General features: G+C 45.1%; 1 protein-coding gene across 1 annotated transcript in view; it reads right to left on the bottom strand.

The window, feature by feature from the left end:
* The window catches only part of LOC311237089 (uncharacterized protein), a gene marked incomplete at its 5' end in the record, with an annotated part of 75,992 nt that overhangs the window by 46,312 nt on the left and 15,801 nt on the right, over window positions 1–13,879 (bottom strand). The window contains one exon of the mRNA XM_084324895.1: window positions 5,383–5,502. Coding sequence (XP_084181021.1) covers window positions 5,383–5,502 — 120 coding nt within the window. The remainder of the gene's footprint in view (window positions 1–5,382; window positions 5,503–13,879) is intronic.

Raw genomic sequence — 13,879 nt, 5'->3', positions numbered from 1 at the left:
AAAGGGAGAGAAGGGGCAGAGAGAGGGAGAGGGAGAGAGAGGGGGAGAGGGAGAAGGAGAGGGAGGGGGAGAGAGAGGGGGAGAGAGAGGGGGAGAGAGAGAGACGAGGGAGAGGGAGAGACGAGGGAGAGGGAGAGGGAGAGACGAGGGAGAGGGAGAGACGAGGGAGAGGGAGAGGGAGAGACGAGGGAGAGGGAGAGGGAGAGGGAGACGAGGGAGAGGGACTCTCTCTCTCAGACAGACAGACAGACAGACAGACAGACAGACAGACAGACAGACAGACAGACAGACAGACAGACAGACAGACAGACAGACAGACAGACAGACAGTGGAGGGTAAATAGATACAGACTGACATACAGAGAGGCAGACAGATGGACATGTGTGGTGGGGATGACGAATGCTATGTTCTGCCAAAACCAAAATGACTCAATCAGTCTGCCGTCTTTGGGCCTACGGGGGCTTAGTGAAGTACTCAAGACTTCTCATCAGACCAGTTGTGTTTCAGAAGCAGGCTCGACAGAGACAGACATTAGCAAGACAGATTGACTAGACACAGGCAGACAGAGAGAGACCGGCATTAGTGAGACAGATTGACCAGATGCACTAGAACAAAGCCACTTGATTTTCAGCACTTTTGGCACGACGCAATCAAAACAGATGGATTATATCGCCATTGTTTTTGTGCATTGTTACATCCTCAGGGTCACTGTACCGTAACTCTCACCTGAGAGAATTGGTGCTCTGCCTCATCCAGGTGTGTTCCCACAGAATGTGTACAATTTCAGACACAGTGTTCATCAATCGGGAATTATTTAATAATAGTTAAAAATGTAATTTGTCACATGTTCTCATGTTTAATCCTGTTAACACTTTGGCTGCCACGCTATTCGGTTATCATTACCCTTAGAATGCCAGCCTTCTAGTTGTTTCCATGTTTGCGAAGCTGTGTTTGTGTTCTGTATTATAGCTGTAGAGACACGGTGTGGCTCATTTTGACAAACATTACTTGTTGTAGTCCAGCATGGGAATAATAGTCTGTTTCCACATGCTGTAGTTTGTAGTTTATTACACGCTAAACGTTTTTAGCGTGTAACTCAAAACTATGATCGCATTTGCCGAGCATGTTTTTCGTCCGGTGAAACACAGAACTGTGATCATTAGAAAAACGTTTCAGATTCAGTAGAATAGACATAGAATGTACCTTACCTTAGCCAGAAAGTATTCCAAGAAGAATAATTCCAAGTGATCGCATCGCCGTTGCAATTACCAGTGTATATGTCTATACACGTTTCGATGGTCAAATACGCTTAGGCGACGGAATCTCTAGGCGATCAATGTGAATCTATGTCCCTGCAGGAGGAGTGGCCACTGGCCAAGCAGAAATGAACGTTAGCCATCGCAGTTCAGACACGGATGATACCGCCACCTGGTGATAGTCGATCGGCATTGCAGTTCTAATGTGTGGGGATGGTCGAAAATGATGCAGATCGCTCTGGGCAAGTCTGTAGAGCGGGGATCAAAGTAAAAAGATCAAACGCTCCAGAAGCGACTTTTTACGTTTTTGGCACAGGCTGTGTTAAACATGATTTCTTTGACTCCAGTTGGCTTTGTCGCTCCCCGAGATCTTCAGGGACCAGCAGGACTGGCTCTGGTCTTCAGGTCTTCAGGGACCAGCAGGACTGGCTCTGGTCTTCAGGTCTTCAGGGACCAGCAGGACTGGCTCTGGTCTTCAGGTCTTCAGGGACCAGCAGGACTGGCTCTGGTCTTCAGGTCTTCAGGGACCAGCAGGACAGCCTCTGGTCTTCAGGTCTTCAGGGACCAGCAGGACTGGCTCTGGTCTTCAGGTCTTCAGGGACCAGCAGGACTGGCTCTGGTCTTCAGGTCTTCAGGGACCAGCAGGACTGGCTCTGGTCTTCAGGTCTTCAGGGACCAGCAGGACTGGCTCTGGTCTTCAGGTCTTCAGGGACCAGCAGGACTGGCTCTGGTCTTCAGGTCTTCAGGGACCAGCAGGACTGGCTCTGGTCTTCAGGTCTTCAGGGACCAGCAGGACAGCCTCTGGTCTTCAGGTCTTCAGGGACCAGCAGGACTGGCTCTGGTCTTCAGGTCTTCAGGGACCAGCAGGGCTGCCTCTGGTCTTCAGGTCTTCAGGGACCAGCAGGACTGGCTCTGGTCTTCAGGTCTTCAGGGACCAGCAGGACTGGCTCTGGTCTTCAGGTCTTCAGGGACCAGCAGGGCTGCCTCTGGTCTTCAGGTCTTCAGGGACCAGCAGGACTGGCTCTGGTCTTCAGGTCTTCAGGGACCAGCAGGACTGGCTCTGGTCTTCAGGTCTTCAGGGACCAGCAGGACAGCCTCTGGTCTTCAGGTCTTCAGGGACCAGCAGGACTGGCTCTGGTCTTCAGGTCTTCAGGGACCAGCAGGACTGGCTCTGGTCTTCAGGTCTTCAGGGACCAGCAGGACTGCCTCTGGTCAGTCTGATTTGAAGCAGAGGTGGGATCTCTCTGAATCTGACAGGAGTGGGGAGATACATCCTCCTTACACTAAATTATTATCAGGGTTAATTTACTTGATTGACGGTGTTGACAGGTGGATTTAACCGGAGAGGAAATGAGGAAGGGAGGGAGAAAGAGACAGACAGACAGAGAGACAGACGAGAGAGAGAGAAAGAGAGAGGCAGACAGAGAAAGAGAGAGAGAGAGGGGCAGACGGAGAGAGAGAGAGAGAGAGTTAGAGAGAGGCAGACAGAGAGACCGACCGAGCAAGAGAAAGAGAGAGGCAGACAGAGAGAGAGAGAGAGAATGTGATGGGGAGAAGGAATGTAGTTGAGCCTAAGTAGATTTAATGCCAAACCCTCCAGCAAAAGATACTCATACTCAACACATCATACTCTACATGAAAAGTGACACTTGATCTATTATTAAGCTTCTGATAAGAATCTAAAACATAGGTGTCAAACTCAAGGCCCGCGAGAGCTTCCTGGTTTGGCCGTCCGCTGCCATTCATTCAGACGCGCGAGTCAAAACAAAGAACTTGTTGGTCTTCTTCTGTCCCTTTCTCGTTGCAATCAGCGCTCGTCTGGAATGATCGCTTTCGGAGAAGACGCTCAACGGTGGTCAATCCTTTTTGGCATCAATCAGCGGTGACTGGTTAGTTCACGACCGGAAGTGGTCACTCGTCCGAACGGCTTGTCAAATGACGGTCAGCGGATATTTCGTCTTGTAACTCGAGACCCGAAGCAAGCAATAGGTTGAGTGAGGTGGCGATCGAAAGGCAACTTTCCAACAATGTATTGGTTGATCGGCGAAAAATGCAGCCCGCAATGCATGTCGATTATGTGACCCGCCAAGTGACGGCATCCCGCCACTAGATCGCAGTGTACATCATCAGTGTTTATTACAGCGATTCCAACTAGTCGAATTGAGAAATATGATGCCAAAATGTCCAGGAAGAGAAAAGTTGATGCATTGTGTGCAGCCATTTGTTTTTGTAAAATGCTCAAATCTGTCACACATGTTCTTAGCAGCTCACAATTGTTCATTGCACTATAGTTCTGCCCCTCTTGACTGTGACAAAAAAGGTGAATGTCATAGCTTGTATTTGATTATATTTGTTATTTACTTGAATAGGTTGACCATTGATTAATGGAGTAATATGGGGTATTTATGTAAAAATAACAGAGCAATAGGATAACATATTTTTATATCTGCAAATGCATATATAATATTTGTAACTTGAATAAATACAGAAACATTGGTCCTCATTCTCGAACATGTTCGTAAGTGCCTTGGTAATATCTTGGTACATTTGACGTATGTCAGTTCGAGAATGGGGACCATTGTTATTTAACAATATGTAAAGGAGTAGTTACATTTATTTTACATTACATTACATTTACATTTATACCGTCTTACAGTTACAACTGGCCCTTTGAGGGCGGTCAGGTGGCGTAGCGGAGATTGCGTTCGTCACCAACGCCGGAGACGCTGGATTCGCCTGTTCGAATCCAGCTCCCGGCGTGTCACCAGCTTGGCTGGCCGTTCACACTAATACAATTGGCAGTATTGGAGGGTGGGAAAGCTGGCAGGGTGGGTCCGGGTCGTTGTAAACAGCGTCTCCTACAGTTCGGTCGGGGCGCCTGCTCAGCGCGGATAGGATCTAAGGGGGGTAGTGTGATCCTTCCACACGTTACACCCTCTCAGTGAGAGTCCATGCTGCCAGGTGAAAAGAAGCGGTTGATTGGCTAGACGTGTGTCGGAGGAAGCACGTGATAGCCTCCACTCTCTCAGACCGACTGTGGGGGGTAAGTGCGCAGCGACCAGGAAGGGGATTGGGAATTGGCATAACGACTAACATTGGGATGGGAGAAAAATCTGAGGAAAAAGGAGGGGAAAAAATTAAATAAAAAAAATTGCCCTTTGAGGGCAACCATAATGCTGATGTGGCCCTCTGTGAAAATGACACCCCTGATCTAAAACATAACTGTTTCCTAGTAAAGGTGTCTGGTTGCTGGCCCAGTTCTGGTCGACAGTATCATTTATGGTTCACTGTTTTATTGTAAATTTAAAGTAAAGGTAAGATATCTCGACATCATTATTAAATGGGATGTGGTAATATTAAAATAGATTCCATACAATATTGATACATTTTAGCTGGTGGTAAGGTTATTATAATGCAATGTCTTTCAAAGTTGCTCTAATATAGCCTGAATAGCCTGAGCAACGACCGGAGTGTTGAATGTCCCGTGACTAAGACGGGGAGGACGTGACCCTCTCTGCGCCGCCCCTGTGCCTCAAATAGATCCGCTATCAACTCTATCTTTAATCTTTCAAAATGTTCAGTTGCTATCGCTATTAGCTCTATCTTTAATTTTTCAAAATGTACAGTTGCTATTGCATGCACTCATCTGTGTTTCACCACACACATGAGTGCATGCTTACCAACTGTCCGTCTGCAACACTACTATCACCAACATCTAAGAAGGGAGATCCCCCCTTGAACGGCCCTTCTAAGGTTTCTCTCCTCCACACTGCCTGTGGAGCTTTTTTCCCTATTGTTAGGTTTTAGTGAGTTTTTCCTTACCTTCGCGTGGGGTATGTCTGGGAGTGCTTGCATTCTTTCATTTATTTGCATTCATCTAAAAAATGTTTGGACCCTATGGTGTTCTTGTTCTGTTCTTGACTTATTGTTATGTTGTCTTCTTGACCTGTTTAAAGAAGACCTGTACGGCCCATGGGGACATTAACGTGTGTTGTCGGGCCCTATAAATAAATTTGATTTGATTTGATTTGATTTGAATAAAATACTATAACTCTTCAAGGTGTTTGCAGTGGAAGCTTCCCTGGGGCACAAACCACATGCTCTCATGACATCTTTATAATCCTACCTCTTGGTCTTCAGTGAGGAAGTTGTGTAGGATGAGCTCTTTGTCCTCGACCAGCTCCTGTATTTTGTCCAATGAAGGAGGGAAGAGGGTCCCGTCTCTGTCTTCCTGGTACTCTGGAGACTAGAGGAGGAGAAGAAGAAGGTGAGTTGATATTGTGAGTTGATATCTTTGGGGGGCTCAGTGAGGGGTCTTTGGGGGGCTCAGAGAGGGGTCTTTGGGGGGCTCAGTGAGGGGTCTTTGGGGGGCTCAGTGAGGGGTCTTTGGGGGGCTCAGTGAGGGACAGGGGGCTCTGGAACATGTACAGGTATCATCGGCAACATTGTGACATTGAATGCAAAACTGAACTACACACAGGTCTGCCCTAATAGACCTGGGGAGTCATGTGATGCTTTTAAGACACATTCTTACCTATGTTCTTTTTTACATTTCTCAAGGTAGAGGGTTTATAATGGTTCCACTTGTTTAATTGGTCTGACATTTGAAAATCACAAGAGGTCGACTTGGCTGCTATAGGTCGAATCAGTTTAAGTTGCAACCAATAGTCTAAAGGCCTGGCCACACTGATCCGTTGAGGCTGTCCGTCTACGTTTGTTTTTAATTTACCGATATCAGGCCCCAGCCGCCCCACCCTCTTTTCTTGATCCTCCAATCACAAACGCTGCTTCCCTCTGACAAACGTTTGTGATTGGAGGATCAAGAAAAGAGTGCAGGGTTTGAGATTGGCCAATTGTTTTTCAATGAATAGTGATGACAGACAGAAAAGTTCAGAGAGGATTAACTTTCGTGACTGACGGATATGTCGCTGTCCGCAGAAAAGCTACCGTTTCTCCAAACACAGGATTACGTTACCTAGGTACTAATTAAAACAGCAATACCCCCCGGACTGTTTTATTTCTTTGTGAAGGATGAGTTACGCCGCTCCCTATGAGACGAGGCTGTAACATCAGGACTCGTTTCATCTGCTCAGGGTGTGGCGGAGCGGAGGTAGAGGAGGCTCCGATCGCTCTGAAGAACGTCTGGAATGTGACAGTGTGACAGCTCCTTCACCAGATCCCACGGCTAAAGATCTGTTGCTGGTTTTGCACATCTTAATTAAAAGCATCCTGATAAAACGCGCATAATAGCCTACAATACGTACGTCTCTGGTGGCTCTTTAAGTTGTAACTGTGGACTTGTGGCTTGTCTGGTTTCATCAACCTCAAGTCATGCCTCAACCAGGAACACTAGAGGTGCGGCAAGGGGGGACATTTGGCCAGGCCGTCTCTTCATATAGAGCATCCCACCAATGGAACTCAATACCTCAAACAATTACAGTGTCCACATCATATCACATATCACATCAAGTGCAGGGTTAAGGAATGGCTCATTGAAAACCAGCAACACTGAGGTGTGTGTTTGTGTGTACGTGTGTGTGTATGTGTGTGTGTGGATATGGTGCGTATGTCTATGCCTGGGTCTTCTAATATGTCATGATGTGCTCTGTCCTTGTGTCCATGACTGTATTGTGCCCTGTATCCCTGTATCCCTATCATATGTTCTATGTGTTTTTGTTCTGTTTTTATTCTAATGTTATTTATCTTGATTTTATACTGTTTTTATTGCTAACCCTTTTTCACACAGGATTTTAGCCTGTACCTTCTGGCAGGGGGACTGCCAATGGAAATTGGGTGCATTTATATTTGTAAAATGTTTGATTAATGTACGCTGTCCCCCCTTGAACAAATAAAGTAAACCTAAACCTAAACCTAAACCCATTCCTTCGCTTCTGGTCTCCCGTCGTTCTTGTCTCTCTGGAACAGCAAGACTAACCAGGAAGGCTATGTGTATTTCTCTGTGTGGAGTTACCTTGTGGAATAATCTGGAGGAGGAGATCAAATCCAGTCAATCCATAAATATATTAAAGAGGAAGTTCAAAATGATGGTGTTCACAAAATATACCAGGGAGGAAGACCAACGTATTGTATGAGAATGATTTGAAGGGTGACATGAGAGTATAGTCTAGCGTGTGTGTGTGTGTATGTGTGTGTGTGTGCATGTGTGATTGTGTTGTGTGTAGTTGAAGTATTTGCAAATTGTATTGTATTATATGTATTGGTAAACGTGTCATATACTTGCTGAAGTATATATAATATAGTTATCGATGGGGGATGGAAACATATAAGCTTTGCTTCTTCCATCTCCTTTTCAAACAGTGTATAGTTTCTGGCTGTTTTATTTTTTAACTTTTTGGGGGGGGGGTTTCTCTTTTCCCATTCCATTTATTTTCAAATGTTGTTTTGCCGGACAATGGTAAATGTAGCCAAACTAACACTGTGGTTTGAAATAAAACGATTGAATCTTGAATCTTGAATCTTGAATCTCTCTCTCTCTACTGTATGCTTTGCACGTCATGTTGTTGACTCTTCACATGGTGACAATCTCATATATATATATATATATATGAAATTAAGAATTTTGAGAACGGAACATGATGATGTTACAATGACTACTGGCCACTGAAAGCTATAGTATAATGCTAGAATTCTAAGAAAACATTAGGCTACTTCTAAGCCAACATCTCAACTTACATCTGAAAGGCATAAATGCAACTAGGTATGTACTGCCTACATTTGAGAGAAAACGTTGTTAATAAAACCATTATACTGAGCGTGAGAAATGGTCAGATGTATGGAAATGTATCTTGTACAAACTGTCCACACAACGCGCTACACACATATTTTACATTCACATAAAACAAGAACATACAGGACATGTGATCAAGTATTTCTTTTTGACACAGAAGATATTATATGGAGAAAAACACTTCATTATATTTCTTCTTTCTTTTCTATTTACAGCCACACCTTTGCACCAGAACCAGTTTCAAATGACATTTTCAGTTTTAAAACTATCCATTATCAGTAGAGAAGCCCCACTACTTAATGACTTAATGTCTTTAAAGAGATACTTACAGCTGGTCTTGGAGAGAGGGGTGCACTCATGTTGAGAGAGTAGTGTAAAACTAACTAACTTCCTGCAGTGAGACCCACGGTGTGTGTGTGTGTGTGTGTGTGGGGAGGGGGGTTTGTTAGTGGGTGGGCTGCGTTGCCGTGTACACAGAGATGACCCTAGATACGGCCCCCTATAGGCCAGATAGAGGAGTATCCCTGAGTGAGAGAGAAAGAGAGAGGATTGCGATGGATCCACACTCTACATCTCCCTCAGTTTTCCTATGCTTTCTTTTTTTTATTGTTGTTCTTAGCTCTATTTATTTAAATAGTTTTAAATGTTCTTATATACCTTAGATACAATTGTTATGTGTTTCATTACATGTATATATTATATTCATTCCAATTATTCGCCTGTTCTATTCTCCATCCATCTATCATCCATTGCAACACTATATTATCACTGACATCCAGTTGGGGGATCCCCCCTCTGAACAGCCCATCTGAGGTTTCTCTCCTCCACGCCGCCTGTGGTGCTTTTCTTTCCTATTGCTAGGTTTTTAGTGAGTCGTTCCTTATCTTCATTGAGGAAGGTCTGGGAGTGTTGCATATTTGGATTTTATGGTGGTTTTTGTTTTTGATCTTTTGTGATCTTCTTTTGTGAAGACTTGCACAGCCCATGGGGTATTCCATGTGATCGCAGGCTATACATATACATTTGCTTTGATTTGAGAGAGCGAGAGAGAGGGAGAGAGAGAGAGGGAGAGACTGAGAGAGGGAGAGAGAGAGAGAGAGAGCGAGAGAGAGAGCGAGAGGGAGAGAGAGAGAGAGAGAGAGAGAGAGAGAGAGAGGGAGATACTGAGAGAGGGAGAGAGAGAGAGAGCGAGAGAGAGAGCGAGAGGGAGAGAGAGAGAGAGAGAGAGAGAGAGAGAGAGCGAGATACTGAGAGAGGGAGAGGGAGAGGGAGAGAGAGAGAAAAAGTGAAAAGAGAAATAATGTGTGTGTGTGTGTGTGTGTGTGTGTGTGTGTGTGTGTGTGTGTGTGTGTGTGTGTGTGTGTGTGTGTGTGTGTGTGTGTGTGTGTGTGTGTGTGTGTGTGTGTGTGTGTGTGTGTGTGTGTGTGTATAGAGTACATGGCAGTTAATATCTGGCCAGGGTTTTTTCTGGCTGATTGATCAGTTTACTCAACCCCTCAGGAGTGACGGTGTTTATGTGTGTATTTGTAGGAGGTGTTCAAGAAATATAACAGGTGTAAACTCAACTCAAACTAAACTAGAATAGAATAAACCTAAACTGCACCAAAGGAAATGGGAGCACCAGTCCATCACCAGTCCATATCCAGGGCTCATACCAGTAGCTCAGGGCGACCCAGCCCAGCCCAGGGTGTGTCAGGGTGGGGTAGAACCGGTGGCCAGAACAGACGGGGCTGACAACCGTTTGGCTGCAGGCCAAACACACAGACACACCTTGACAAGCAGACAGGTTGGAGGAGGGTAGAGTCGTTTTTTTCCGCAAACTTCATCAATATCTCTTTCTATCTGTCTCTGGATCTCTCTTTCTCTATCTCTGGATCTCTCTTTCTCTATCTCTGGATCTCTCTTTCTCTATCTCTGGATCTCTCTTTCTCTATCTCTTGATCTAATTTTCTCTTTCTCTGTCTCTGTTTCTCTCTGAGCCTCCGAGCAGGACCAGCAGACTGAAAGACAGCTTCATACACCAGGCTGTCAGGAAGCTGAACTCTCTCCCAGCTCCCCCCCAGCTCTCACTCTGCCACCACAGAACCATGGACTACCCCCCCCCCACCCCCCAATGACACACACTACCACTTCACAAACTCACTGCCACTTTACTTTACTGCCATTATTTATTTTTGTTTACTGCCATATCTATCATCTCACTGCCACTTTACTGCCACTATTGTATTCTACTGCCATTATTTATCAGTTATACTTACTATGTACCACTGCTGCAAAAAAATAAATAAAAAAAAGTTGCGCTAAGTTCTCTTATTACCTCCTATATTTATTTCAATCATACAAAAAAAATTTAGCCAATGATTATACTGTATATATAGTCCTGTATAGTATGTACATCGTGTCCCATATGTTACTTATGTTTATAGTGTCCTATATGTTACTTTATATGTTTACTATATGTTTATATTAGATATTTTTTTATATACACCGTGGGAAGGGGGAAACGAAATTTCACTTTCACTATGTCTTGCACATTAAGAGAAGCGACAATAAAGCTGACTTTGACTTTGTACCTCTGTCTGTTTCTATCTGAGTCTGTCTCCTTCATCATAAGAGCCTGATAGTTAAACAGAACTGCCCGTCACAGAAAGAGGGTGTAGAAATGTTCTCTAAAACATGTTCAGTGAGATATATAAGTGAGGTGCGTGAGCAATGGTAATTATTACAGGTAATCACTATGTTTACAACTGTTGTTTTTCATCCCTACTCTCTCTCCCCTCTCTGTCTCTCTCTCCATCCTTGGTCTGTCTGTCTCTCTTTCTCTCTCCCCCCCCTCTCTCTCTATCGATCTATCCCCTCTGTCTCTCTCAATTCAATTAAATTCAATTAAATTCATGGGAAACATGTGTTTACATCGCCAAAGCCAGTGTTAAAACAATAAAAAGAAAATCAGTACAGTACAGATAGTACTCTCTCTTTTTTTTTATATTTTATTATTTTTATAATTTTTTAAACATAAACATAAACATAACAACAAATTAGACTCACAAGCATTAACAGTAAACATCCAATGAAATCACCATTTGAATCATTATAAATGTAGTTTACGAGATATATACCTAATACTTGCTATCTAATACCCTACATACATTATGCTCTTGCTCGCTCACCCCCCCCCGGACCCCCACTTGGATAATCCATCCATTTTCTTTCGTTTCTAACCAGGCACTACACTTCATATGCTAGCTTTTATTCTCTCCACCACTTTTTTTTTTTTTTATTGATCTTTTCCCCCCTCCATTTTCCTCCGATTTTCTCCCATCCCAATGTTAGTCGTATGCCAATTCCCAGTCCCTTCCTGGTCGCTGCGCACTTACCCCCCACAGTCAGATCATCTGGGAGAGTGGAGGCTACCACGTGCTTCCTCCGACACACGTCCAGCCAATCACCGCTTCTTTTCACCTGGCAGCGCGGATTCTCATCGAGAGGGCGTAGCGTGTGGGAGGATCACACTATCCCCCTCAAGTCCTATCCGCGCTTAGCAGGCGCCCCGACCGAACTGTAGGAGTCGCTGTTTACAATGACCCGGACCCACCCCGCCAGCTTCTTCCACCCTCTAATACAGCCAATTGTATTAGTGCAGACGGCCAGCCAAGCTGGTGACAACCCCGGAGCTGTGAGCTGGATTCGTCCGGGGTTGGTGACGAACGCAATCTCCGCTCGGCCACCTAACCGCCTCTCTCCACCACTTCTAACCAGATTGCAATGTTGGTTTCACTGACACCTAAAATTCTTGCTGTAGATATTTCTAGATAAATCACATCGAGATAAGTAAGAACCCATACCTTCCGGCACATTTTTTCCGGTTGAATCCATCGTGATGCTATCAGCTTTTTAGCAGCTGTGAGACCAGATAAAACTAGTCTCTTTAGCTGTATAGGGGCTGCAAACTGAAATACATCATTCAACAGCAATACAGAGGGATGTACAGGTATGTTCAGAGATAAGAATACTGATAATTGCTGGGACACTTCTTTCCAAAATATCTTAACCGGTGGGCAATCCCAATACATGTGCATGAATGTACCCTCATCCCCATTTGTACATAAGGAACATAGGGAGTCTTGTTTAAGTCTAGTACTCTCTCTCTGTCTCTCCCTCCACACACACGCACGCACGCACGCACGCACGCACGCACGCACACACACACACACACACACACACACACACACACACACACACACACACACACACACACACACACACACACACACACACACACACACACACACACACACACACACACACACACACACACACACACACACACACACACACACACACACACACACACACACACACACACACACACACACACACACACACACACACACACACGGTCTTGCAGGACAAAGTCAAGATGTCTTTTCACCTGAGGACAATAATATTGACTTTCTAGGCAGCAGCGCCTTTAAAGCTCTGATAAGATTGATTACCCTGCATGTTTTAAAGAGTTTAAAGAGGCACACACACGCTCAGCGCTGTCCGTCGTCTCTGTGGCTGACTGGTATATGTTCGCCTGCCCGGGGATTGAACCCTGCCCGCTATGTTGGTGGGCGAGTGCTTTGGACCTGGACACTACCGTGGTACACTTATCCCACAGCCTCACCCAGACCATAATAACCCTAACATTAACCACACCGTAACCTTAAACTAAGCATAACCGTTACAGTAAGCAAACCTTAACATGAACCTTAACTCCTCTTTTACTTTTTTTTTTTTTTTTTTACTGTATGAAGCACATTCTCAGGGGCTCATACAGAACCAAGCATTTCACTGTAATGTACATGTACTTTATACGGTGACAAATAAAAAACTAACTTGAAACTTGAAACCATAACTGTAACACGGGTATGTGTGGGTAGTGTAGAGGTGCCTGTCCACTACCACAGTGACCGCTGGTTCAAGCCCTGGTTGTGAAGTAAAAAAAAAAAAAAAAAAAAGTATGTTGGTTTCGTGGTTAGCGCCCCCCTGCTGGTGGTGCACCTTAACAGCACCTTCATACCGGCATGTCCTTTTCACGCAACGTGAACCGTGTCTTGTGACAGTAACACACTATCCTGTATGTAGTGGACCGGCGGGCGCATTTCACACTTGGGTGTGACATCGGGTCGCATAGTTTCACTCACAATCCTCGACTATTAGCACAGACTGAGGCTTACAGTGTACAGTTTTGCTTGTTTATACAGTGTGTGTCCCCCCCCCCCCAACCACCTCCAATGTAAATTACCCAGTATGGTTGTCAATATTTTTCGCATATCCATCCTAGTTAGTTACACACATCCACTTCCCCCACACATACTGTATATGCATTTCATCAGAGGTCTGAGCGCAGGGCTCTTTTTGGGGTTCAGTGCCTTGCTCAAGGGCAAGGTAGATGTAGATGTAACTGTAGCATACTGTATATGCATTTCATGACAGGTCTGAGCGCAGGGTCGCCTTTTTGGAGTTCGGTGCCTTGCTCAAGGGCAAGGTAGATGTAGATGTAACTGTAGATGTAATACCAGCCGCCCTTCAGTCGCCAGCTCAACAGCTGGAATAGACCCTCATGTCGGAGACAGGGATCGAACCAGCAACCTTTTGGGTACCGGCCGCCAGGGCCTCATTACCTCTACGCCATTCCGCCTCCCCACAGAACATGCCACACAAATGGGGATTCGTATGGGTTTAAAATCAAAGATCGCACGCCCCGAAATCCTGTAACACACGGCCACACCCACTTCTAGGGCTAAACCCAGCTTTACCCAAACTAAGAAGAAGCACACGGAGCCCTTTGTAAGCGGCCTCTTCCTGGGCGTTCTGTGCGTATTGTTAA

This window comes from Notolepis coatsorum (genome assembly GCF_963971535.1).
Source record: "Notolepis coatsorum genome assembly, chromosome: 11".
Lineage (NCBI taxonomy): Eukaryota > Metazoa > Chordata > Actinopteri > Aulopiformes > Paralepididae > Notolepis > Notolepis coatsorum.
Note: the sequence above shows the minus strand (reverse complement) of the source record. Positions and strands in the feature narration are given on the sequence as shown.